Source organism: Rhopalosiphum maidis, chromosome 4 (assembly GCF_003676215.2).
Source record: "Rhopalosiphum maidis isolate BTI-1 chromosome 4, ASM367621v3, whole genome shotgun sequence".
NCBI classification, from domain to species: domain Eukaryota; kingdom Metazoa; phylum Arthropoda; class Insecta; order Hemiptera; family Aphididae; genus Rhopalosiphum; species Rhopalosiphum maidis.
In genome coordinates this window covers 18489031-18515872 of record NC_040880.1, presented here as the reverse complement: position 1 = coordinate 18515872, position 26842 = coordinate 18489031, and the positions used below count along the sequence as shown (strand labels likewise).

The 26842-nt window shown below is 27.3% G+C and overlaps 2 protein-coding genes across 2 annotated transcripts in view; one reads left to right on the top strand and one right to left on the bottom strand.

Moving 5' to 3' along the window:
* LOC113557188 (ras-related protein Rap-1b) overlaps positions 1-26842 on the top strand; it is a 156233-nt gene that overhangs the window by 91022 nt on the left and 38369 nt on the right. The gene's annotated exons all lie outside the window — the stretch shown is intronic.
* The window catches only part of LOC113557182 (lipase member H-like), a 39136-nt gene that overhangs the window by 4764 nt on the left and 7530 nt on the right, over positions 1-26842 (bottom strand). Inside the window, exons 5-6 of the mRNA XM_026962546.1 lie at positions 13223-13408; positions 1753-1909 (exon numbers count right to left, since the gene is read on the bottom strand). Coding sequence (XP_026818347.1) covers positions 1753-1909; positions 13223-13408 — 343 coding nt within the window. The remainder of the gene's footprint in view (positions 1-1752; positions 1910-13222; positions 13409-26842) is intronic.

The window sequence follows — 26842 nt, the reverse complement described above, 5'->3', positions numbered from 1 at the left end:
TATACTGACAAAAATTGTTGTAAAATCGACTATAACTTAAATATAAAAACCTAAAAATAAATGAACATATTCAACCCAATGAATAAACCAATATACCTCGAACGCTCAACTTTATTCCATAAAGCCTACAAAATTCAAAATATAATAAGATATACAAATTATAGAAAACATACATATGTTATAGGTTGGTAAAATGTGTTAAATAATTAATTAATACTCTTTATCATAATATATAAGAATTTTTAACCTTAATAATAGCTAATATATGGTGATTTAAGATGAACCTAGACCATATTTATTTGAAAACAAAGTTCCACTAAAAATATATGTGTTAATAATCTAACAATATTTTAAATTTTATAGTATGTATAATATAAAACCACTTCAATGATTTGACTAGTTTTTTTTTTTTTTGAAACTACATCTTTTTTAACATATTATTATTATTAAAGTATTTATGATGGTAAATTAATAATAATAAATAAGGGATGTAAATTTAATTATATTATAAATAACTGTTAACAACGATCTGGAAATTCACCATTTTATTCAATTAAGTTATTTTTATTTATGTTATCTGATTAGTGAATCATAAATAATTTCGTAAATGTTTAGATTTAATATCTAGTGTGTAGTTGTAGCATAATCTATTAATTGTATTATAGAATATTAATATTATATTATTATTGTGTAGTATTATAGGTGCAGACGTAAAAAATTCTTAAAATAACTAGATATTATAAAAATAGAATAACTTATTATTTAAGTCCTATATAATATATATTATTTTTATCTTGCGTTATACAATTTTATGAAGTGTAACTTTTTCATATTTATAACGAATAAAAACATTGTCACCAATTTGCTGACTTTTCAATTACTAAATCCGAGAGGTTTATATTTTAAAAGCAAGTCATTTTATTATTTTTTTTTCTTTCTTTAATAATTCTTTCATTTATTTTTAAAACTATAATATTTAAGTTTAAGAAAATATAAATTTCAAATGTGTCAATCCTTGCATAAAAAAAATAAATTTTCTTTTATTGTGATGTTTCATTATGTTTAGATCCATATATTTATTACAGTTTCCAATTATATACCAAATAGAACAAAATACAATTTTTAAAAATACTATAAAGTAATATTATACAGTAATATTACGAGTAAAAGTATTTTTCAAATAATAACACCTAAGTACCTATAAAAATAAATGTACGTATACCTGTGTTAATATTGGAGATTTATCATCAATATTTAGATTTTAATCGCTAAACTAAAATTATATTGAAAAAAAAATGTTTGTTCTTCGTGTCGATATAGAACCATAAGATGAATAATATTTTATCGACCCTATACCTTATGCATTTTTTATATCCTTCTAGCACTGTGTGCAGTATAACACTAAACTCATCATGATCATTATTTTTATTAGGCAAGATTACACTCATTATTGTGATATTTTTAGTACAATTTTACCTAGTGCGTTGGTATTGTAAACAAAATCAGTTTATTAAAGAGTCATTGATAATCAAATAACTGTAAATAATATCATAATAATTGTATACAATATTTTATATTTTTGTATTATTATTTATTATATTCAATAAATATGAGTAATATGTTATATTAGTTAATAACTGGCTACTAATTTTTAAATAATACTTACTATTATAATAATACTCAAACGTATTTAAAATTCAAAAGTTAAATATTAAAAAACAATTTTTGTAATAAAAATGTATTTTTACTCACGAATTTGGTATGTCTATATTCATGTTAATAGTTGGTTCTTTGTCATCAATGATTTTTTTTTCACAATCGCTTAATGTATGACATCGGTATGCTTTAAATTCACTTGAATTTTTCAATGAATCAGCCAAATAGTTTAAAACTATTACATGACCACAAACTGAAAAATTGTATTATTTTAATTGCATTATTTATAATATATATATATAAATATAAATTATAGAAACTATATATTAAAAACTATTCAAAACACTACAGTTGCGTGTTATTTATCTATGCATATAACGGACTGATTTGCGTTATTGGTGTTAAATTAAAACGTGTGAATATTAAACGACGTTTCACATTGAATTACAAGTTACAGCATCAGTTTAACACAATCCTATAATATTAGGCGGATTTGAATAAAAGACAAGATCAATTTTTTTTTTGTCTTAATAAACATAATTATATAATGTTTAAGCCTTGGATGAATATGATAACAAATTATGTCATGTAATATTTGTCACATTAATTTTAAATTTATAATCCAGGTTTATGAAATACCTGCAGCGCAGTTATATACGTTTGGTACCTACATAATATAGGTTCTCATAAAAGAACAGACGGCGTGTGAGGCTAGTAGTTATTGATTTATTTATTTTTACGTTCAATATTTTTTCTCTTTACTCAGGACAAACACGCACATATTTATCATCACGGATATGGTATCCATCGCGATTAATAACTTTACACACGGTTCTTATCCGACAATACGGACGTGATGCACCCATGTTATGTACTGTATCTATCCTACAATCATCGCTAATGGTTTATATTGCGATAGACATTATATTACAATATTTTTTCTCGGAATATTGACTATATAAAATCAATTGAATTGCCTACAGTAGCAATGCATAACAGAGAATCTTCTATAAAAATATATGTCCAGCAAAATGTCTTAAACGATCACGCTCCAATATACATTTTCAAGTTGATAACGATACGAGAGTACGTGTATACAGTAATGTAGAAAGCGTTTTCCTTATTATTACAATTTTAAACATTTATAAAAATATTGAGTTTAAACGTAGGTATTTTAATTAAATTTGCGATATACGTATTATTTACGTATTATTATACAGTAGGTATAAATAAATAAAATATTTAAATAATAAATAAAATATGAATAACTATTAAGTAAACGATTGCATATCATGTATTGTGAATATTTATTTATATTTATATAATGTATACTTTAGGCAATAGAAAAATGTTATTATCGCAATAATATTAAATCAAAATGAATTTTAATACATATATTTATCAATTAACAATTTATTCATATGATATTTCACTGATATTTAAGTTTGAACTACTGAGCTACTAGCTAAAAAAACAATATAATACCAATATATTGATACCACCGGTAACTATATCTTATTTTTATTACAAAAGTATTGTTCCTATTAATATACTGTTTTCATTTAAATAAATATCAATATAGTATTATTAATGTGTATTGTTAACCATTAACGTCATAATGTCAAACTATAACAAAATTAATATTATTCTACGTAAATATCCAACTATCATTTTGAAATGATATACATCATTTAAAGTTTAAAATTATAATATTAAAAACTTACAATTAAGTTTCTATTATACCTATTAAAAGTGTATATTTTTGAGAATGCTAATAATCAAAATTTGATATTTTGAAAATAAAATTTTAGTTAGTTAATTTTAACTACGGTTAAATAATATAGATGTGTATAATTATAATTTTAACTAAACGTAATATGTTTGAAATTAACTGGAAAAAGCTAAGTTTTGACAAGGTATTCCATAATTAAGTAATTTAATAAGCTAATTAGAAAATTAACCAACTATAGTTGAATTAAAATATTTTAAGAAATTAACTTTTTAACTTAGCTTTAACTTTTCAACTAGTTAATATTCACATTTTATAGTATAAAAAAAAAGTCATAAATTGCTTATATCTTGTAAACTATACTTATATAAACGTCAGGTATTAACAAAATGATTAATTAGTTTATATAAACAACGAGGACTGCAGATATGACAAAAAATAGTGTTTCCCAAATGATCCTCAGCTTTTAATAAACCATCTAATCATTTGAACAAAAAACTTAATACTTACATAACATTATCATTAATTTAAAATAATTTCCTTATATGCAAGTACTCATTAAAATTGTCTCAATTATTGAATACTAAGTTATTGGTGAGTATTGAATCCACGGCTATAGTATATTTAAAATCATATTTTCTATTCTTATTACGATCTCAGTCATATCAATAACCATATTATATCACATATCATTATTTTTATATTATATCGTCTATGACAAAAATAACTTACTATTTTAACCAAAACATATCCACAAAATAAACAAACTCAAATAGTTTAATTGATTGCAATTATTTTTAGGTGTCTACATCGATATTTTGTGTCCAGTAAATAATAATAACATACCTAATATTATGTTATTACAATATTTTAACAAAAATATACAATCGCGTGTATCTATTATTTATTTTTTAAGTGATATATAAATTGTAATATAACAACCTCTTACAGAGCTTATGATCCGCTTTTAAGCCTAGATAAGCTGAGAATTTAGATTATATATATATATATACATACAAACAATTGGTAACGTAAAAATTGCATTCAAACGTTTGAGGCACTCTACTATAAGTTTTAATGATATTACAATTGGCAGTTGGCACGTATATTTGGGTTTAAAATCGACAGCTGCGTAGCTCGTCGTCGCCGCCTCCGTCTGTATAATAATTACCTTGGTTCAAGAACAAGAAATCATGTTACAAATCTTCGTCGCGTATCCATTTTATATGCCTCCAAGGATCATTTCGTTCGTTATAATATAATACGCAAAAACACACACACACATTTATATAGGTACTAAATAATATTTATCTTATATTTTTACGCTATAGAAAGAAAAATGTTTATACGAAAGTTTATTAATATTATTATAGTTTATGATTAAAATATCAATGTCGATGAAAAGTCAATATATATATTTATATCTACGATAAACAACGATGCCGTGTCCCCTACTGTTTGTACGCATAAATTATATGAGATATATACGCAGACGACACGCAGTATCTTGTTCATAAATAATTCACGATTCAACCGTAAGAAATATAAATTAATCGATACAGCTTGAAGATTTAATAAAATATTAACATCATAAACACACGATCAGGAAAACGTTGAATAAAAATATAATGTAAAAAATTCCAGGGGGACGTCATATCGTGATATTTTAACTAATGTATCGGGACGACAACTTTACCGATCTATCCGACTCTATTATACGCTTTGAAAACACTAAATAATTTATTGTATGTCATATTTTCAAATATTATAATATTATAATTTTACATTTACTAAGTTAACACAAATAGTGTATTTTAAAACACATTGAAATACACTTTATTAAACCACATTACTATTTCGAAAACGTTTTCATAATTAGCTTTATATAATTTACATCATGTGCTATATGAATTTACGCAACCGATTATATCCAATCATTATGAAATCAAATTAGTAAATCTCACTCTGTGAGTGTGCTGAATTCTCGGTTTTTTAACGTATTTCAATAAAGAGGAATAAACAACCATAAAAATACAATATACAATTTAAAAACAATTATTTTAATATAAACAATTTACAATCGCAATCGTAAATCAATATGTAGCCATGTAGGTATAGTAATTACGGATAATGGTACATAAATATTTTGATTTCAATAAATTATAACCACGAGTATATAATTATATACTGGTAATCAACAGACGGACAAATAGATACATCGCGATGCATCGGTGTATAAGGTATTCTAAACTTATGTTTAGAAGTCTAAAATTATTGTTTATGTAATGCATAAATTATAAACTAAATTTAATTGAAAACTAGATGACTATCATTTCAATTTTGATCTTAGGCAATTCCGAGTATATTAAAATTCGATTATAGATTAATAATTAATCTTTTAAAATTGTGTTTTAAATAATTGAATAATAATTGAATAGGATGCGTGACCCGCACGTTAGAACACACCGTATATTATAAAACGCTTATACACAAACATAATAATATAATTGGTAATTCGTTAGAAACGACGTTATCGGTGAAAACGTGTGAAGTAAACAAAAATAAAACGGCAATAATAATAATTATAATAATAACAATAAACGTTTGTCCCTTTTTACGACGCACAAAAGACATAATAGGTATGCGCTAAAATTTTAATCGATATTCAAAATAAAAAGGTCGTTCCGGCTCTAAACCGTGCAGAATGTCACCGAACGTTACCGCCGCCACCGCCGTTAGAAATGTTTGCATCACGGCAGCCGGACGAGTGCTCGGTCACATTTGCGGTTTCCGGAGACACGCGAGCAATTATTCGCAGATGTTCCGGAACCGATTGAACGCCGAACAGGTAGGCCGGAAGTTCGAAGTGTCTGACGACGAGCTGAAAGACGTGGCGCGCCGCATGTCAGACACCATGGACTTGGGTTTACGGCGTTCCGGACGGCCCGCAGGCGCATCGGCCTCGATAAAGTGCTGGAACACACGAGTGCCGTTCCCAATACCGTCCACGGCCACCGAGGCGGTCGCCCACCAGTTCCTGAGCGTGGAACTGAGCCACGGCCATCGGTTTAGCACGCGACTGACGACACTGCTGGGCACGAAAGACGTGTCGATCAAGTCGCGCCAACACCCACTGACGCTCAGTGCCCTGGGAACTGGCAGGGTGGCCGATCTGTTCGACCGCGTGGCCGGTGCACTGGCCGAGTTCGCCCAAGAGTTTGGCGTGAGACAGGCCGGGCTGCCACTTGCGTTCACCTTCGGGTTCCCAGTCGGAAACACCGGGCCACTGGGGGGGTCGGCCAACCTGCACCGGTGGACCAAAGAGTTCGGGTTCGTCGACGGGGTGAGCCGAGACGTGGCGGCCGAGTGGAGGATGGCCGCAGCCCGGGCTGACGTGTCCGTGGCCTCGGTGGCCGTGCTCAACGACGCGTGCGCGGCAATGGTGCACAGCGTGGCCGAAAAGCCTGACACGCGCGCCGCGGTCGTCGTGGACGACGGCTGCAATTGCTGTTACGTGTCGGAATTCGGCCGCACCGTCATCAACACCGAATGGGGTGCTTTCGGCGAGGACGGAGCCCTCGACCACTTGTTGACCGAATACGACCGTCAACTCGACGCCCGATCCCGAAATCCCGGCCAGCAAATTTACGAGAAAATGACTTCAGGCAAGTTGCGTTCGCGTGAACTACGTTATCGCGATCACGATATTACACAATTAATATAATTATTGTTATTGCTATTGTACACGTACTGTAATTTATTATTATTCGTGTAGGACGTAGGTCTACAGATTACTATACAGGATTAGAGATTATATTATTCCGAAAAGAGTTTTGATTTTATTATTCCAGTTTTTAAAATCTAAAAAGCTTTACGAGGAGGTCTCAACCCTTGATGCTTTAAAAATGTGCTAAATAAAAATATACAGTCATTTTTTTTTTTTTTTTTTTGGAGGGGGAGGGATTTGCATATTTTTATATTGAAAATCATAGTATATGTTTATTTAAAATTTAGACACACCGTTTTATATTATTTTAATATGATTCTCTACTTCACGAAAACTGAAATTGATTTACAATGGAATATTTAGATAGTAGATATAAGTCTGAGTATTAATAAAAATGTTAGCCTTTAATTTTCAATAAAATCTCAAATCCCTTTTAGTCTTAATGTACACATTTTTCTATTATATTAGTATAACTAATGGTTATTAAAAACGGTTTTAATCGTCAAACAGTAAATAGTAAAAATATTATAAAACTAAAAAAGCTTTGAATATACAACATTGTGCATTAACAACTTTTTACATTTTATTCTTAATCTTATATTTAAATTATTATATAGTTTATATATTCGATTTAAATAAACCAAAAATTACAAATTCAACAATAAGTTTATCCTTATACTCGGGAATTTATTCATTTGAATGTGAATAGGTGAAATAATAATATGATTAGATACAGGTTTGATCCGTGATGTATTCCAAGTTTAAAAATGTTTGTACATACATTTAAACTTTCTTTTCTAAATGTACTCTGTAACGATTTGTTAGATTTCAGTTTTTATTTTAGATTTACAATTAAGTGAACGTTTAAAAAAATCATTTACCCCTCAATATTGTTATAATAATATTAATAATATGATAGTCGACGCGGTCGGTCGGCCTTCTCCGGTCCACATTTTCAGGCATGTACATGGCCGAGTTGGTGCGCGAGATGGTTCTGGCGATGGCCTCCAACCGGGCGCTGTTCGAGGGCGTCACGACAAAAGCCATGACCACCGAGTACAAGCTTAAAGCCAAACACCTGTGGCTGGTCGAATCGGACGACCGGTTGTCGTACAGCCACACCCGTACCGTGCTGACCGACGTGCTTGACGTGACCAACCCGTCCCACATGGACTGCGAGCTCTTCCGGTACGCGTGCGGATGCGTCACCACGCGGTCCGCGAACCTGGTCGGCGCCGGGCTGTCGTCCGTACTGAAGCGGACCGGACTGCCCGTCACGGTGGCCGTGTCCGGGTCCGCGTTCGACACGCACTCGACGTACGCGCTCGCGGTTGGCCACAAGGCACGGCAGCTGACGCCCAAACAGAAACCGTTCACGTTGCGAATGGTCGAACCGAACGTTCAGAGCGCGTGGATTTTTGCCAGCCTGTTGGCCACGATCGCCGCCACCCCGTCATGAATACACCGACGCGATAATGAAGTGTATATTATTTTATCGGTCACTTTTTTTTATACGTCTAATTACAGATTTTAACATTACACGTGCCTTCAATTGGTTACAAATACTAAGTATATTCGTAGTATGTGCACATTTTGATTAGGTGGGATCAGTTGCGATAACGTAATAGACTTAACATACCAAGCGCTTTTCAGCCCATCAATCTGGGCGCGGGACTCGTTTCGCCCAGTTATTCGTTTTAAAATCAAACTGGCAATGGTTTTTAAATAACGTTTATATTTCATTTATGGTTGTCCGGAGAAAACCATTAAGAGGTATAACACACAAAATGTGTATTATACACATCCGCAGTTGTTGCGATCACGTCATATAATTATGCTATCTTCCGATAACATTTACATACAATTTTATCTCATTACATCAAATTAATGACATCGTATTCGACTATTATATGAATGAGTTTCCACATTAATTTAACTAGTAATACCTATATGAGGTATAATAAGTTAGCAGTCGTGTTTCGAGTTTTGGACGGTTTTAATTTAAAATATTTGCTTAAAACGATATTTAACGACGGCTATATTTATAAAAAGTAAACGAGATAAAGACATAGTGGATTTTAGTAAATATATATTTATGATTAATAAATACAATTTCGACTCAAAACATTTAAGCACGGATGAAATTCGTTGATGATGCGTGAAACGTGTGTGTTCAGCTATTGCAGCGTTCAGATATTAAATTTAAAACTGGACTTAAAAAGCGTTTAAGAATTTAAAATTATTTTTTTACACGTTTTAGTCTCAAATGTAACGAACATCGTTTTTAAGTTTGAGAATTTTATTTTATTAATTTTATTTAGAATAAATTAGAATTAATTTATTTGATTTAAACTTTTACAAAAAAATAATAATTAAAAAAATAAGTGGGCTAGTGAATATCGCTTTTCCATATAGTTTGTGTGTGTCAATTGAGTCACTGCTATTGATGTATTAAATTTAAGTTCAGTGGCAATGTAACATTGCATACGAAAAACGAATTTTAAGCGAAGACAGTCTGTATATAACTGTATAGCCTATAACACCAAGTATTTTTTTCATGATAACATGTTTTTTTGATGTTGCTATTCAAGTAATTTATTTTACTAATGTCAGTATTACGGTAGGTTGATTAAATTTCGGTTAAAAACGTTGTATTTTAATATTATTTATTATATTATTTTTAGGTATAAACTTTTGAGTCAATTCCATCTCACTGTAAAACTGCCGTATATGTAAATGGGTTCATAATATAAATATGTAATATCTTAAAATATTTTGAAAATGTCATTGCGTTTATTAAATTCATAATAGGTATACGTAAAAATGTTAAGTCTCCATGAATAATATTTTTAAGTTATAAAAAAATTATTAAAGTTGTGAGGTATTTTCTGTTTAAATATAATTTTGTTTCTAAATCTGAACTTAATGTGTGTTTAAAAACAATTTTATTTATTTATTGGAAATTTTGGTATTAGAATTAACTAGGTATTTATGTACAACTTTATACTAAATAGTAAATAGATAACCATTTTGACTTTGCAAAACAGTTTTATTATTTACAATAATAAAAGGAAATTGTCTTATGCCTATAAATAACGTAATAACGCATCTCGAAATCTGAAAGAATAGTTTAAAAAAACATTTCAATATAAGTGCTCATCTACTATGTAATTTATTTCGATAAATCTGATTTAAAATGTAATGAGAGGTATGTGCATTAGAAAAGGGAAAACTTCCTTTGGCGTTAACCTAAAATGTGCGTTTATTAAATGACCAATCGGGAATAACATTAAATACATTCACATCGTGTACTTATTTTTGTTACCATATACCAATTGTATTATATGTAACATATTATTTTGTGAGTGACAAACCTAATCTAATTACTAAACCTTGTAGAACAAGATTTAGAATCGACCATCTTTATAGGTAATACAAATAAAGTTAAAAATGTTTTCATGTATGAACATTACAGTTTCATTAGGAAACCTATAAGTAATTGATAATGTTTTCCAGCACCTACATAACAATGAGGCACGAAAAGATTTTCAGAATTGTTGGTGAAATATTTACGATAAATAACAATTAATTCTTAATGATTTTTAATACTTGTAAATAAACTTCAAAGTCTTAAACAATATACTTAGTATGCATAGCCTTCTGTTGAGGGATATATAGATGGAACGTTTATGTTTATATAGCTTTTGAAATACTTTGAACCTAAAATTTGAACATTCTATACTCCAAACAGTTGATACAAACTAAAAGAATCAAAATAGTAGGAACATTAAAGAAAAACTTTTCGTTTGATACCTTCTCTCGGTTATAACTTTTACCAATAATAATAATAATTATTATTATTGTATGTAGTGCATTATATGATAATGAGATATCAACAAAAACGAAACGCATGAAAAATTTTACTTCCTACAAGACATGTTTTTTGAATTATATGAAAATATTATATTTAAAACATTGTAGATATAGGTACCTGACAATACTTAATATAATTTTATTAAATAAACTCGCGTCAATAGAAACCATTGGTAATATTATATATTATATTATATAATATATATTTATATTATTTTGTATCATATAAACACATAATTAGATTAAAGAACGACAATTGATTTACCGTACCACGTTAGGTAGTTAGTGGTTGTTGTAATTTATTAATATTTTAAATCACTTAAAAAAATTATTATTTATTTTTACATTTTTGAAAACATTCAATCAAATTCTCTTAAAAACTCCACTTGGTGAAATATATCAGTAGGTATAATATATTACTCGTAAACATACTGTATTATATATTTACCCAAAGGGTGGTATATAAATAAAAAAAAAATAACTTGATTTAGCTATGTAATAACATTAATCACGTTAAGTTATAAGTTAATAAGGAACAAACAATATAATATATGTTCGACTTTGAAAGCTTGAAATTAACACAGAGAAAAATATTTACTTAACTCATCTATAAACTAATTAGTAGTTAATAATCTAATATTATTTTTTTTTTTAATTATTACCTAGGTACTGGTCTTATTGCACAATTGTTCAAATTTCAATTTTAATTTAAATAATAACTACATAAACAATTTTGTTTAAATCAACTAATATTATTCCTCCTTTTTTCACACTGACTGTGGTTTAGGTAACTATAAGTTTGTATTAAACTACCTATTAAAAACTATAGTTAAAAATATAACTAGTTAAGTTGAAAAATATTTAATTTAATTTTTAACTAATTAATGCATTAATTTTTTCTTCAGCTATGGTACATAGCGAATAAATATCAAAAAATAAAAAAATGCATAGTACCTATCTCATTTTAGAATAAAAACTACAACCAGGACTAAATTGTTTATCGTAATCGCAAGTTTGAACTCCCATCGATCACTGTTGACTTCTACGTTGGCCCATCATCAATTTCCGGATGACCGCGAGGTCAGAGATATAGTAATTGGTGGACGAACTAATGCATTATTTGGAAATGGCCTAATCTTCGGAATTCATTAGATATTGCAGCGATTAGATTACAAAGACAGGACACGGTGGTTTTGTTCGTCCGTACTATTTTATGGAATGTGACCAAATCGAATCAACCGACTGAATAATAAATAATACATACATTAATTCAAAAATCTCTTATAGAAAACCTCCGATTTCAATTAAAATAAATTAAAATCAAAACTAAATAAAACAGCTATTTTTTCTTATATATAATGATCGAAAACCTCATTTATTTGTAAAATATTAATTTAATGACATAAAATTGGTTTTTAAAATGTTGTTAAAAACAATAAAATAATTATTATAATAAGTAGCTATAATATTGTGATAACATTAGGTATAGTTACGACAATTTATTTAAAAAATAATAAATTTGATTGATGAACCAATTTACGGTTTATTTAATTTCAATATCATTTTATAGGAGCAAAAATTAATGTATAAAATGAAATACAAAGTATATAATAATTTATTACAAATACGAGTCGTCTTGCGTTTAATTATCAATCGTTATTTTAAAACAATATCTTTTAAGCGCAATATTAAATGGCCAATCATAACGTTAATATTATATTTTTACTATATTAATTGTTCAGAATATTTTCATAGCACATTCAATTATAATTAAGTTTCGGAAAACTTAGTCGAGTACCTATATCGTTTGAAGCATACTAATGTTTCAAAGATAGGAATTATTAAATTATAAAATAAAGTTAAGGTAATACACCACTGTTCGAATTTATAATAAGCTTTTAAAATTCAAATTTTCACACACACAATACACATATTATGTGTGTAGAAATAATAGGCTTAACAATTTTAAAAGTTCTGATGAGTTAAGTATATTAAAGAGTTTGAAACCATCCCATTTATTTTACTTGGTGGAGAGGTTTACAAACATCGATTATGTAGAGTAGTCATTACAAATAAATTCCAAGAAAACTATGACGTGATTTTATCCTTACAATCGAAATTAATATTATGAACATACCTAACGTGTTTTTATTTTTTTAATTATTATAAATAACCGTTATAACTTCGCATAAAGCAATTTTAGATGAAAATCAAATTCTATGCTAATTATTCTTTACCTGTATCGGAGTTACACGATGGCTGCATGTGGCCACCGTTGAAGTAAAAATCGACATGACCAACTGGCTCTCTCAATCCTAAGAACATGGTCGACGTATGCAACACCATAACGAACTGACCACTGCCAACGTCGACTCTTTCGTTTTTCTTACTGTCTTTGAAATTAGGCTGTGCTGGATCAAGAGCTAAAAAACATTAATCACGATAATTATTGAGACATAATAAATTAATAAACAATATATATATTTGCCGGATAAGATTTTAAATTGTATAAAATATAACAGATACAATTATTACCGGTGATTTATCATGTTATTTATTTTAAACGTCTAAATTATAGTATTATACAATATGGTATAAAGGTATAAATTATGTAATAAAGACTTATAACTTATAACGTAATAATATTTAAAATTTAGCATACTATAGGTAGTATTATGTCATAATAATATTCGGTAGGTTTTATTCATAGTTTGATTCCCATCATAACAGTTATCAAATTTACAGGTAGATACAATAATTAAAGTCCCAAGTCAATAGCCATACTTTATCATTCATTTAATTTATTCCATTGTACACATTTTATTTTAAATTTATTTATTAACACCTATAATTTTCTTACAATATGTCAATATAATATGTACTAAGTGATTTTCATCAAATATGAACATTGAAATATTCTTTTTGAATTTGTAAGGAAAAGAGTAGGTACTTAACAAAACAGAAAAATTATACGATTTATATAAAACATTATAATATTACTAAAATAATTATTCTACACAACTCTTATCAAACAATTTAATTTTGATATTCAATATAAAATATGAAGTAATAGTAGCGTTGATATCCTAATGTATATAGATACTGACAATTTATATATTATGTTCTTCTCATACAAAATTAACGATTAAAATAATATTGCTTATAAGAATATTGAAATATTAAAATAGCTTATTTTTTATTATTATTTTGAAGGTGTTCCACAAATCAGTACTTTACTATTCTTATCGTAAAATCACAATAAAATAGTTTTAAAGCAGCCGTTATTTATTAGTACATTTTTCAGTTATAAAATTAATGTTTTCTGTTTAATGTATTATTTCATTGCAATATTTATAACGTCTTTAATTATTTTACCATTAAAAAATAAACTATAAAATATAAAATATTATATTTAGTGTTCGGCTCAATTTTATAACTCTTTAAAATTATAATTTTGAAAATTTTCCCTCCTTTTTCAATCTCGATTTTTAAAAAACTTATAACACTAATTCGCATAAAAAATTAGTCCTTATTCATCTAAATACAAGAGTGTACCGTCATTTGGTCGTGGTCATTTTAACGCACAATAATTGGACGCGTACGACATTTCACCGCTCGTCATTTTGGCGAATACTTTATTTGATCGCACGTCAATTCGTCGCTTATCGATGTTGGCGATAATTATTTGGATATATATAGTTGTATAAGGTTAGGTAATGTATTAATAATTTAATATAAAATTCAATATTTAATAATTAGTAATAATTGGTATTTTTAATATTGAAATTATTTTAATTTAATATACATATAATGAGTACCTACATGTTACAACTAAAACATTAATTATTTATAAAAAGTAAAGTAAAATTAAAATAAAATATAGAAAAAAAACTAAACTTATTATTTAAAAAAATATTATTATTATTAGGTAAAATACCTAGTAAAATTTAATTTATTGGATGATTATTAACATTAGAATATACTTCCTAAGAGTCATCTATTTGATAAATCCTTATACTTTTTTTTTTGTGGGGGGGTGGGGCATATCTAGTATGTAGGTAATTGTTCTGATATAATTTTATTCAAACTCTCTTCTTTTTAAAGACAGTCTATATATTTCCAAATGATTGGTTTCGTAGAACCATTACATACATTGCTGAAAATACAACTTACATTGCTGGTTTATTGTACCAGCCCTCTGTTTTGTAATTGGTTCTAGGTAGATTTTCTTTAATTCGATCAAAAAAGTTTCAGATTTCAATTGGAAACAATTTAAGTACTCATTATATGTATATTAAATTATAATAATTTCAATATTAAAAATCCTAATTATTAAATATTGAATTTTATATTAAATTGTTAATACATTACTTAACCTTATACAACTATATAGCCAAATAATTATCATCATCATCGATAAGCGACGAATTGACGCCCGACTAAATGTAGTATGCGTCAAAATGACGTGCGGCGAAATGTCGTACGCGTCCAATTGTTGGGCGTCCAAATGACTGCGACGAATTGACGCGTGACCAAATTACCGTTACCAAATGACGTATATCAAAGTTAGGTTAGGTTAGCAAGTAAGTTTCAAATACTTGTCAACTCATCAGAAAATTAATATAAAACCTGTAATTTATATAGTGGCAAGTTATTATTTTTTTATTTTCAAGACTATTTGAATAGTCACAGTTTTAATAGTGAATTTATACAACAATATTATGTTAAGTATAAACAAGAATTTTAGTTATAAACATTTAAAGTAATTAAGAAGATATCTCAGTATAATTTGTTGATTTATAATAATATGTTGTTTTTTTTATAGAGAACAATAAAACTGAAATTATAGTCAATATAAGTAATTGTTTCATAATTGTCTTGTTGTTGCAAGATATTTGATCGTCTATATGTACATTATAGTATATTGTAATTGGTAATATAATTATACACTTCGGCGGTACTATAATAATATAAAAAGTGCGACAATAAAACTTTCACGAAAGCTGCTAGGATACTAAATGTGTAAAACACAAAATATATGTTCTTGTATGTAACGAATCCTATAATGGATTACGCAGATAGCTTCTTATTTTTTTTTTTTTTTTTTGTACATTTAGCGCTAGATTTTATCTACATATTTGTGTACATGCGTATATACTAGTGACCTCCGTGTCACTCAACCAGCTAATTGAATAATGTTTGTTGTGTGTCTAATATTGAGTTCCAAATAATTTACGGAAAATAAATCCGATACGGCTAAGTCCAACAGTAATGTATTTTCTGTATTGATATCGAGATTTCCTGTAATGGGCGGAAACACAGCCATTATATTATATTGTTATGTATTTAAGAAGAATTAGCTGAAAAAAGTTTATCACTTAATCGGCCTCCGGGCTACATTAAGATGACAACACATAAATAAAAATATAAGTACACAAGAAAGCGATAAATGTTAAAGAAATACAATAGTAATAAATAAAAAAAAAGTATCTCAATATTGCTTTGTGTAATTTTGTTGAATGTGGTAATGGTTATTTTTTTCAAACGAATAATTATAATTTATGCAACTATCTAAATAACGAGGGATGTTTTAGTTTTATTGTTTTTAATTCAACCTATTTTTGTCGGCTGATGTAGATTGGATTGAAGAAAAAGAGTTAATTTCTATCAAAAACAAAATTAAAATCTCCTCCAAAACAGAAAAAAACACTGCATCGTCTACATATTATAATAAATATGGATACTTGTAGTACACTAGTACGTATATATAGGTATATAATTGTTTAAAAATATACTAATCAATAATTAAAACTAACTAAATTTTATATTCAATACAGTTAGATATTTTTGTATATAAATATGCATACAAGCCATATTTATACAAGTCATACATGTAAACATTAAAACTTATAGCTTTATAATAATTTTATTAAGCTGTACAAATTCCAATCGTAAATTTAAAATTAAAAACAATTAATAGTAAAAGAAATGTCGATCAAACCGTTCTATCGTGTCTTGTCTATTTTGTTTTTTTTTTATCTATTTGTGTATCGAACAAAAAACTCCCGTCATATTTCAACAGACGCATTGCAAACACTGGCATGTACCTATTAGAATATGGTCTAAAAAAATCATGCGCATAATTTAAGCTAAAATATTAATGTACGGTTATATTGTATAATATTATGAGTTATTAAAAAAAGTTACTCAAGTAATGCGACAAAATTTACACGCAGATTATATTATATTTGATCCATATGTGTGTTATCATCATTTCTATATCAAAGGGTGGGTTGTACTATATCGGTTAGGTAGTGGTGGTACGAGAAAAATAGCCTTTTTACTAGCAGACTATAAATAATGTCTCAGCCGCCAAACGACCGATTACTTTATACATTCAAAAGAAAAAAAAATCGTATGATCGTAAAGAGAGAAAGATGTTAAAAAAATATGCTATCCAATAAGATGTGACGAAATTAAAAACCATAAAACCAAAACGAGAAAATTATAAAAAAATAAGGAAAATCGAAAGTCGCAATAAAAAATACCACAACATACAGTAATATTATTATATAGTTGAAATATAGATCGTTGCTGAAATGCCCCCCAACAAAAATGACATATACTTACAATTGGATAAATAAAAATTATTATTTTATAGTGACGAGCTTGAATACGGGAATTATGTTTGTTGCAAAACAAACTTTTCAATAATTCAATATTTCAATAAGGCGATTTAGATATGCAATTAAGGTACATCATAATTTAAGTTTTCAATAATCTATATTATATACCAAATTATAATAAAATAATTAAGTGGGTATGAATATCTTATGAATTATTGTTTATGTTTTATATTGTTATAACAACTTATTGAAAATTAAGTAATTATTAGCACAAAAAATAAATAAAACGTTTACGTAGATATAAATATATTCAAAATTATAATATATTATCATTGTCGAATATAAATAAAAATCAATTGTAATTTATTAATTAATTTTATAAATATAATATTAAAATAACCCTGAATCATATGCGTGTTTGTTCAAATTACCGAGTTATTTTATTTGTACATGTATAACTCATACATTAGTTGAACCGTCAGTGCTATACTGCTATGGCCCTATGCAACTAGTACATTTTGTATTCAACATACCTATTTTATTAGTATTTTAAAAATTTAAAAATTTTTATACTTTTGTTCATTACAATGAAACACAAAACTGAAAAAATACGTTTAAGGTATCTAATTGTCTATTCGGTCGTAGTACGCGTAATGGAGTTATTATTTTTAGTGGATGAAACAATATTGAAATTAAGATATCATTTATTTTTAGTCAACAATAAAAAAAAAAAAAAAAAAAAAAAAAAAAACAATAATATTTGCAATAATCATCTTTATATCAATAAACATATTGTGTGAGTTTGTTGTATTCATTTTTCAAAGAACGCTATGTATAGTATAAACTAATATATTAAACTTATTTTTATGTGAAAATCAATATTACGTGAACAAAAATTCACACACATTATTATTTTATACACAAATTTTATGTTTTATATTAACTAACACCAAATTCAGAAAAAGACGATTAATATACTTTTTCAATTAAAATAAATTCATATTGAATAAATAAAAAAATACTTAGATTTCCTTTTGACCATCGACGCAACTTCGAAAAGCTATACTATAGCCATACTCATACGATTTCTATATAACGACTGTGAAAATCAATTGAAACAATACCCTGCTGTGTATATAAAATGTACATTCGTTGTTTTACGTCTTTGTACAATGTATACGATTTTCTCATAGTATCCCACATCGAATGTATTATTATGACACATATAAATATTATAACCAAAACGAGTAAGCCGAACCTGGTGCCCGCGGTGTCAAATTTGTATGGTCCAAGGGCAGTAAGTAGACGATTTAAAACACCGTCCAGACATAGGTTAGGTACTCCGTGTTTGCACTTTTGCGGTATAAATTCAACGACTAATTGAAATAATTTAATAATTATAATATTATGGTGATTTATTAATAAAACCAGGATTATTGTAGAATAGCATTTCTATGAATCCCATTTGAGTTTTTAAAATTAATAGGTAATCGCAATTATTTTAAAACAAATTTTTATTTTTATTTTTATGACATTCCATTATCCTGATATTTAAAAATCTACACTATTTAAACGTGATATAACACGTGTACAAATTATATGTATTATACAGAGTTTCCCATGAGGATTTACCCGTTGGGATATCTCTTGAATGGATATATCATAACTCTGGTTTTTTAATAACATTCATAGGGACAAGAACTACAAATATTTCATGTTTTAATTTATTTTAATGTTTTGGTAAAAAAGTTAAAAATATATTTTTTTTAATTTAATAATTTTTAAAACAATTGAAGAAAACCACTTTGTAGAATTTTTTTTTCTGAAAATATTGACGTTTCAATATTTATTATTGTACTAAATTTAATGATCAAAACTTATGTTGATCTATGAACATAATATATTTTATACTAATTTAATATGAAGGCCTATGGTCATAATTTATTTATAAAAGTAATGTGGCTCAAGAATTATAAGTTTTTATTTAAAATACAAAACATACATTTTAAAAGAGCCTAATGTGAAAGACGATAGCATTGTTTAGTAGATAGGACTTTTACGAGAGTAGTATTAGGTATGAAACTACCGAATGCAACTGCAAAGAAAATGTGGTATACTGCAGGTGTCATAACGAAATGTAAAGGAACTCAGAAATTCATTTGAGAAAAATATATAGTGCATTAATTGCACCATTATATGTTAGAGACTGGTAAATTTGGAACCCGTAAACTCATAAAATATTGTAAACTTATCGGAATCTACCCATAGAACCAGATTAAAATATTTTAAAAATAATCAAAAACTTACGTTTTAAATATGAATTATCAACATTCATTATAATTACAAATTGTTTTCTATCTCCATAATTATTTTTTGAGTACATGAAGTGCTTTGATAAATTAATCTTATTTTTATTTAGAAACAAATACTAAAGTTTAAATTGAAAAAAAAATATATTGGAATCATTTAATATTGGTTTTAATCGTTATATATAAACAATTTAATGAAATAGCTGAGTACCGGATCCAAAAAAAAAAAGTTCCTGTCTCTGCTATAAACAAATAAAACATTTTACGTTCATGTTACGAAGTTACAATAAAAGGTAAAAATAAAATGCTTATAAATGTTTCCAAATAATCTTAAACTATACGTCAACGTTTGCAAATAAGAATAAAAATGATTTTAAGATAATCATGTATTGTATTAGCTTTATAGTGTAACAAAAATAATATATCTAAAGTACTTATATTGCATTTTATATTATTAAAACTGACTTTTATTTATAATACCAGGATGTATTATAGACTATTACAAGATAATGGATTTTCTTTTGTTCACAATTTAATAATTCAAAATATAAAGCATTGTTTGCTTGCTGTTAGTCTGACCCAACAAGTAAAAAGATGTCATAAAATAAAGACAATAATTAATTTTTAAATTTTTAATAAATGTTATTTACTCGTCATCGAAGTACTTATAATTATTTACGTCGTAATAATATATAGACGAGGTAAAGGACTAACATTTTGTACGATTTCTCACCACTACCACAAATAACCGTTATCATTTAATGTATGATATAGAGCATTGTACAAAAATGTCAATGACCGGGTTGTGACTTAAATAAATATATTATTTTCTTGCCATCCCCGTCGATAATAATCATAGACGGAGAAAAACGACAACAATAACTTTAGTACAGTACAACATTCAACAGCGATTGACTGAACTAGAATGAGAAGACGAAATAATAAATTTCAGTACTACTTATAAATATGTACAATATGACAATGACTATGTTCCACGCGAAACCATAATGGTACCAGAGTTTGAAATCCGAAAGTAGTATTCTAATATTTTTTTATACCTAGCTAAAATTAAGATACCGCTCCCATAACAATTTCCTCCGAATAAAACAGATGTTTTTGTTTTATTATAGTGATATTGTTCATGAAATAATTCCACATAAGTGTTTTTGATGTTATTGTTATAACATTATGATAATATTATAGTAAAATAGGTTATAAATATGCTTGATTTTTAATAATTTAAAACAAAATTATTACAAATGAAAATCAGTTTTCGACACTTCAACATACTACAAACGAGTTTTTCTATTAAAATAATTCGTGTTTTAATTTAAAAACACTCACAAAGTTCAATAATGTAGCCTACAGGAAAATGTTCAAAAATTCTACTAAAAATTGATCACTAATCATAACTACTATATAACATATACTATATATAATTGTTTTAATATTTACGTAATAACAATATAATACAATTTTTAATCACTAAATTATAGAAGAGTAATGATTCAAATGATGTCTATGGAAGTTTAATCTATCACGGTATGAAAGAAAATACTTTCCATTAATTATATTCTACCAGGACAATGTATATAATACATATATATGTATCGTATAGCATTTTACCGTTTTGATGTTTTGGAATACACCGAAGTGCGAAGTGGAGTTTTGAAATGTTTACAGTCTCGGATCAATATGGAGAAAACTTTTAAGATTAGGTTTGAGTAAATTTCAAACTTTGCAATAATTATTATATAACATACTATATAGACTATTGTTCGGTTATTAGACGTCACATTTCAACGGGGGTAATAATCTAATAAAACATAATGTACGCGTGCAATAATTCGATTACAGCAGTATACATACCCGATTCCCCCACTCAAAACGTTATAGAAAATCTTCTAAGGCAGATAAAAATATTCTAGTGCTCCGCTAACATTATTACTGCAAAGAAGATTACATCAGATTATTATTTTCTAATAAATCTAAAATAACGAATAGATCGAAAACCTACTCGTATATATTTTCGAAGCCTCAGAATCCCTGCGCCATCATATTCGTGCCCCGTCACTCGCATTATAATAAATTACAGATTTTTTTTTTTTAATTTACACTAAAATTAAGGATATACGTGCGCATATTTTATTGGGTGCTAAATAAAAAGTAGCTAATTCATACAATAATATGTTTTATGACCAAACGACACTGAATGTAAAATTTAACTTTACATTTTATGACATGCGTTTTAATGGTTAATCCATGTATAATGTATATTTTAGATTTTCGTTATTTTAAAATAACTAAAAATGTAATTATTTCTTAATATCTTAAATGATACAAGATTTTTAGATTAAAGAAATATAAAAAAATGTTTCTATCCGAGAAAATAGATTTTTTTTAGTATACGTAACACTTTTCTGTCAATATGTTTTAAAAGTACCGTTTATATAAATATTAAAATTTTAGTTTAATAACGTGTACAATGTAAATTGTTATCATCTAACTCTCTACCCTAATTATTATTAATAGGTACATCACAATATTATTCGGTACCCATGTTAATTGTCCGGAAAACGTTTCGGGTGGGTATATTGTATTTTTATTTCGGGAAAGATCTATATATGTTTTTGTAAAGTCATTGATTTATCGGTGTCGTTCTTGTATTGTTTTCCTTTTTTTAATAACGTAGCTCTCGTCGTTTATTGTTTAACACGCGCCGATATAAGTGTCTGGCGATGGTTGCGGGGAGACAAAAGTACGAGTAGAGTCTGAGGTCGTGAATGAAATGCGCTTAACGCTACCATAAATTCTGCGAAAATCCCCGTAGCTTACGGCCGGGGAGATATGCTCCAAAGAACAGGTAGTCCCAGTAAATTGTCACACGTGCGATACGATTGTGTTCGTTCTGCTACAATACTATACATACGTTGGTATATGATATTTTATATATATATATCTATATAAATAATGTTTAAATGTGGTAAATCCAACATGTACTCAATTTGTCCGCATATACGCCTGGCACGTATACAATATATCTGTGTCCCTGCTGGTACGCATGCTTCTATCCACGTTGCCGCGCTGTGTGTATTTGTATGCGTAGCGTTTTATCATCGTTAAAGAATCTGTTATTGTCGAGTAACTTCTCAAATGACTTGTACCGCTAGCACGGTATTTCTACGCGTGAAAACGTCAGCCGGTGCCGGAGAGGAAAAATAATTCACGTCCCTGCCTGCGCATAATACCTCAGCCAAATTAATTCGTTTGAGAGGTTTTTTTTTTCCATTGAATGTGTTTTATTCCCCTTTAATTTATCAACCCAAATAGCCACCCATTATATATTGTAAAACATAAATAAAACAGTCGTGTTACAAAAAAATAAAAGCCATACCAAATCCACGGCGAAACCACTTGTTTACGCTGTGAATATGTTACTGGTATACAAGGCCAACGCAAAACTAACAACACTTCTCCCTCATCACCGAAAAAAATAAAATAAAATAAAATACGCGAAAGCAAAAACTACATAAAAGTAATTGTTATACACATTATTCACACACATGAACTAACCACTGGATATGTATTTTATTCATACTAAAAACCTAAATACTGCAAAATCCATTGAATGTTACAGGTTTGGTTTAGTTTATAATATCCATTAGGCACTGGAATATAGTTGTTTAATGTATATAATATAAATAATTAATTATTTACGTATGTTCACTGTTAAATAAAATACAAATATCTTATTATCAGTAGTGGCGTAGTTATGGAGTAAGTTTATGATGTATTCCCCCGTAATACCAAACTAAAACTATATTATATATGCATTCTCATAAGTCATTATAATGATAATACAACATAATTTTCAAATAATCAATTAAATTTACGTTTATTTTATTGTTATTTTTCTCTTATTACTTAGGAAATTGTCTAAACTTTTTAAGAAATAACATAAACGATGATGTTAATAAAAATATTTAAAATAACGATACACTTTTAAAAATGAAAAACAATCCAAGTTTATGTATAAAAAATAAATTAAACCTAACCCAAGGGAAAAAATCGAAAAAATATTTTTCTCATGATAAAGTCGTTATAATATAATTATAAATTATATAATCATAATATTATCATTCAATTTTAATTATAAATATACATTTTTAATTATTTATGAATATAAATAAAATATAACCCCTACCCCCTTGAAAAATATCGTATCAACAGTCAACACTTCTGCATATTATTTTTAATTATTCAGAAGTATTGATCCAAGCAATATATATGTAGTGACTAGTGAGTACATAATATGATATATTACATAATAACGTTTTAAATCACAAAATATTATATTATAATGTAGGCATCCATGTCCTATATACGTACTTAATTACACTCTGACGTATAAATATTGATATTATAATGTGTTAGCTTAATACTAAAGACTAAATATTATATCTTCTGATCTAATAAATACCATACACAGTCAATTTTAATTATAACAAATATAGTGTATACAGATCCATGTAGACAGAAGTTTCAAGAAGTAATTTGAACGAGTATTCTGTTAAAACAAATCGATTTTAACACAAATTTACTTTTCTAATAAATATAATAACAGAGTACTGATAAGTTATAATATTATGTGTTGTTAAACCAACGAACAATTTTAATTTATAACGGTTATTATTGTATTGCCCATAAAGAACTACCACTGTAGTGCTATCTCACACGGTCAAGGTGTATCATGTGATTTGTCTTCACTGTTATATAGTACCAAAAACATAAAACGAATCAACTGTATTAATAACGTTATATTATGTTGAGTAAAGAGTACATGAGAAAAATAAAATAAATTTTCTCCTTAAGTTTCAAATTAAATATATTTTAGAAATGACTTGATTCTCTTTAACTATGTCAAATGCATTTAATATGATATAATTTATATGGTGTGCTAGTATATATATATATAATGGATTGACATTAAATTTGTCAAATATGTTCGATTTGTCAAACATCATTTCAAATCCAATTTTAAGAAATGGAAAACCAATGACACGCGAATTATTCTTGATTAATATTTTTAAGATATTTCACTCCTACTTTTTTTGTACTGATTGCAGAAAGAATGATTACAAAACGGAATATGAAAAATGTCAGTCTAAAATTAAATACATAAAACACTAAAATATCAAGTCAATTTGAGTGAATCCTATTGTAAAATCAAATATGACTAATATCCGTTACTTTTGAAATACTCGTAAATGATCAATAAGAAAAAAAAATTAATAAATACTTAAATCTTAAATCAATCAAAAAAAATTCAAAAAAATTATTTTCATCAATTTCATTATTTGTATATATCCTTACTAAAATAATAAAAACATTAAAATCGTATGAAATGTTCAAAAAACACTTTATTTTCATTATTTTATATCCATTCAAGATTACGAAATTTTCTTGAAAAAAAATGGTATTTATTGTAATCATTTTAAAGGATTTGATATAAAATCGGTATACGTTAAAATAACAAATACGCTTAATACCTATATTGATATATTATCTAATAAACTTCTGTTGATTTAATTTTGTTTATTATATTTCAATAGACAAATAGAGGCTTCAATATTTTGTAAGAATTTAGGTAATATTCAACTTGGCTATACTAGCCGAAATTTTCTTTATTGGTATAAATACATTATGAAAATAGCGGTTAATAAAAAGAGCAAATATAAATTTGGCAATGATATTTTTTGTAAATATAATTATGTATAGTTAATTCTATCAAATTGTATATGCAGCCAACGATAAAAATGTGTTTTATTTAGCATAAAAACTTAAAAGTTGCAGGAAAACACACTTATAAAAAATAAAAATATAAGTATAATTATTATTATATTATATTAATGTATATAGGAGAAAATACGGCTTTTTATTTAAAAATATAAATAATAGTATGAAATCAAAAAAAATAAAATTGTATTCGGGCTACGCACATTCTATTACCTATACTAAGAATTTGCATAAAATACGATACATAATATGACAAAACACTTATAAAATATCATACAAATCGTTTCTCGTCGTCACGTCGTCTATATAATATTAAATGATTTTTTTAAATAAAATAACCCTACAGAATCTCTGTGTAATAGTTACTCAATTTTACTACGTTATACATTTTATCTCTAGTTACGTCAATCATCTTGTGTACGGTTTTAATATGTACGAGTATGTAATATGTACATCGTTGTGTTGTGAAATTCGATTTCGTCGTCAACACGAGTTGGTCGTTGTAAAGCGACTATTATTATTATTATTATTATTGTTATTATCGGAATATATGTTATACAAGAACACCGCACGTAGACGATGTTATAATAACATTATAAAACAACGCGTCGAATTTAATTTAACTACTGTCGTGGAGTATGTACACTTAGCAAGAAGCAAAGGTTAGGTTTTATTTTCGACTCTACGTTTGCGAGAGTGTTGATAAAATGTAAGAATTTGTAAGCTAAGAAACGTTTTCATAACAACTTGCCCCCCCCTCGAATACACACACTGCTAATATATAGTGTGATACATATTTAATTGACCACTTTCATTTTATTTATTTCATTTTAGTACGGGGCAAGCTCAAACTAATATAGTATGTTACGAATGACGATGTACATAATAGATATGACATATTTATATTAAAAAAAATATATCATTTTTATTTTATATTTACTCGTTGTTCTGTATAATAGTTATTTTTGTAAACAATTATAGTATTGCATATAGGCGTGGGAAATAAAAATATAATGTAACGATTATGATAGATGGAACTTAAAGTTAATTAGTTTTAATAGTTTAGGAAAGTCTATAAGATCATCAACAAGACGTCATAGAAAAGTTAAATTAGCTTCATACTTTC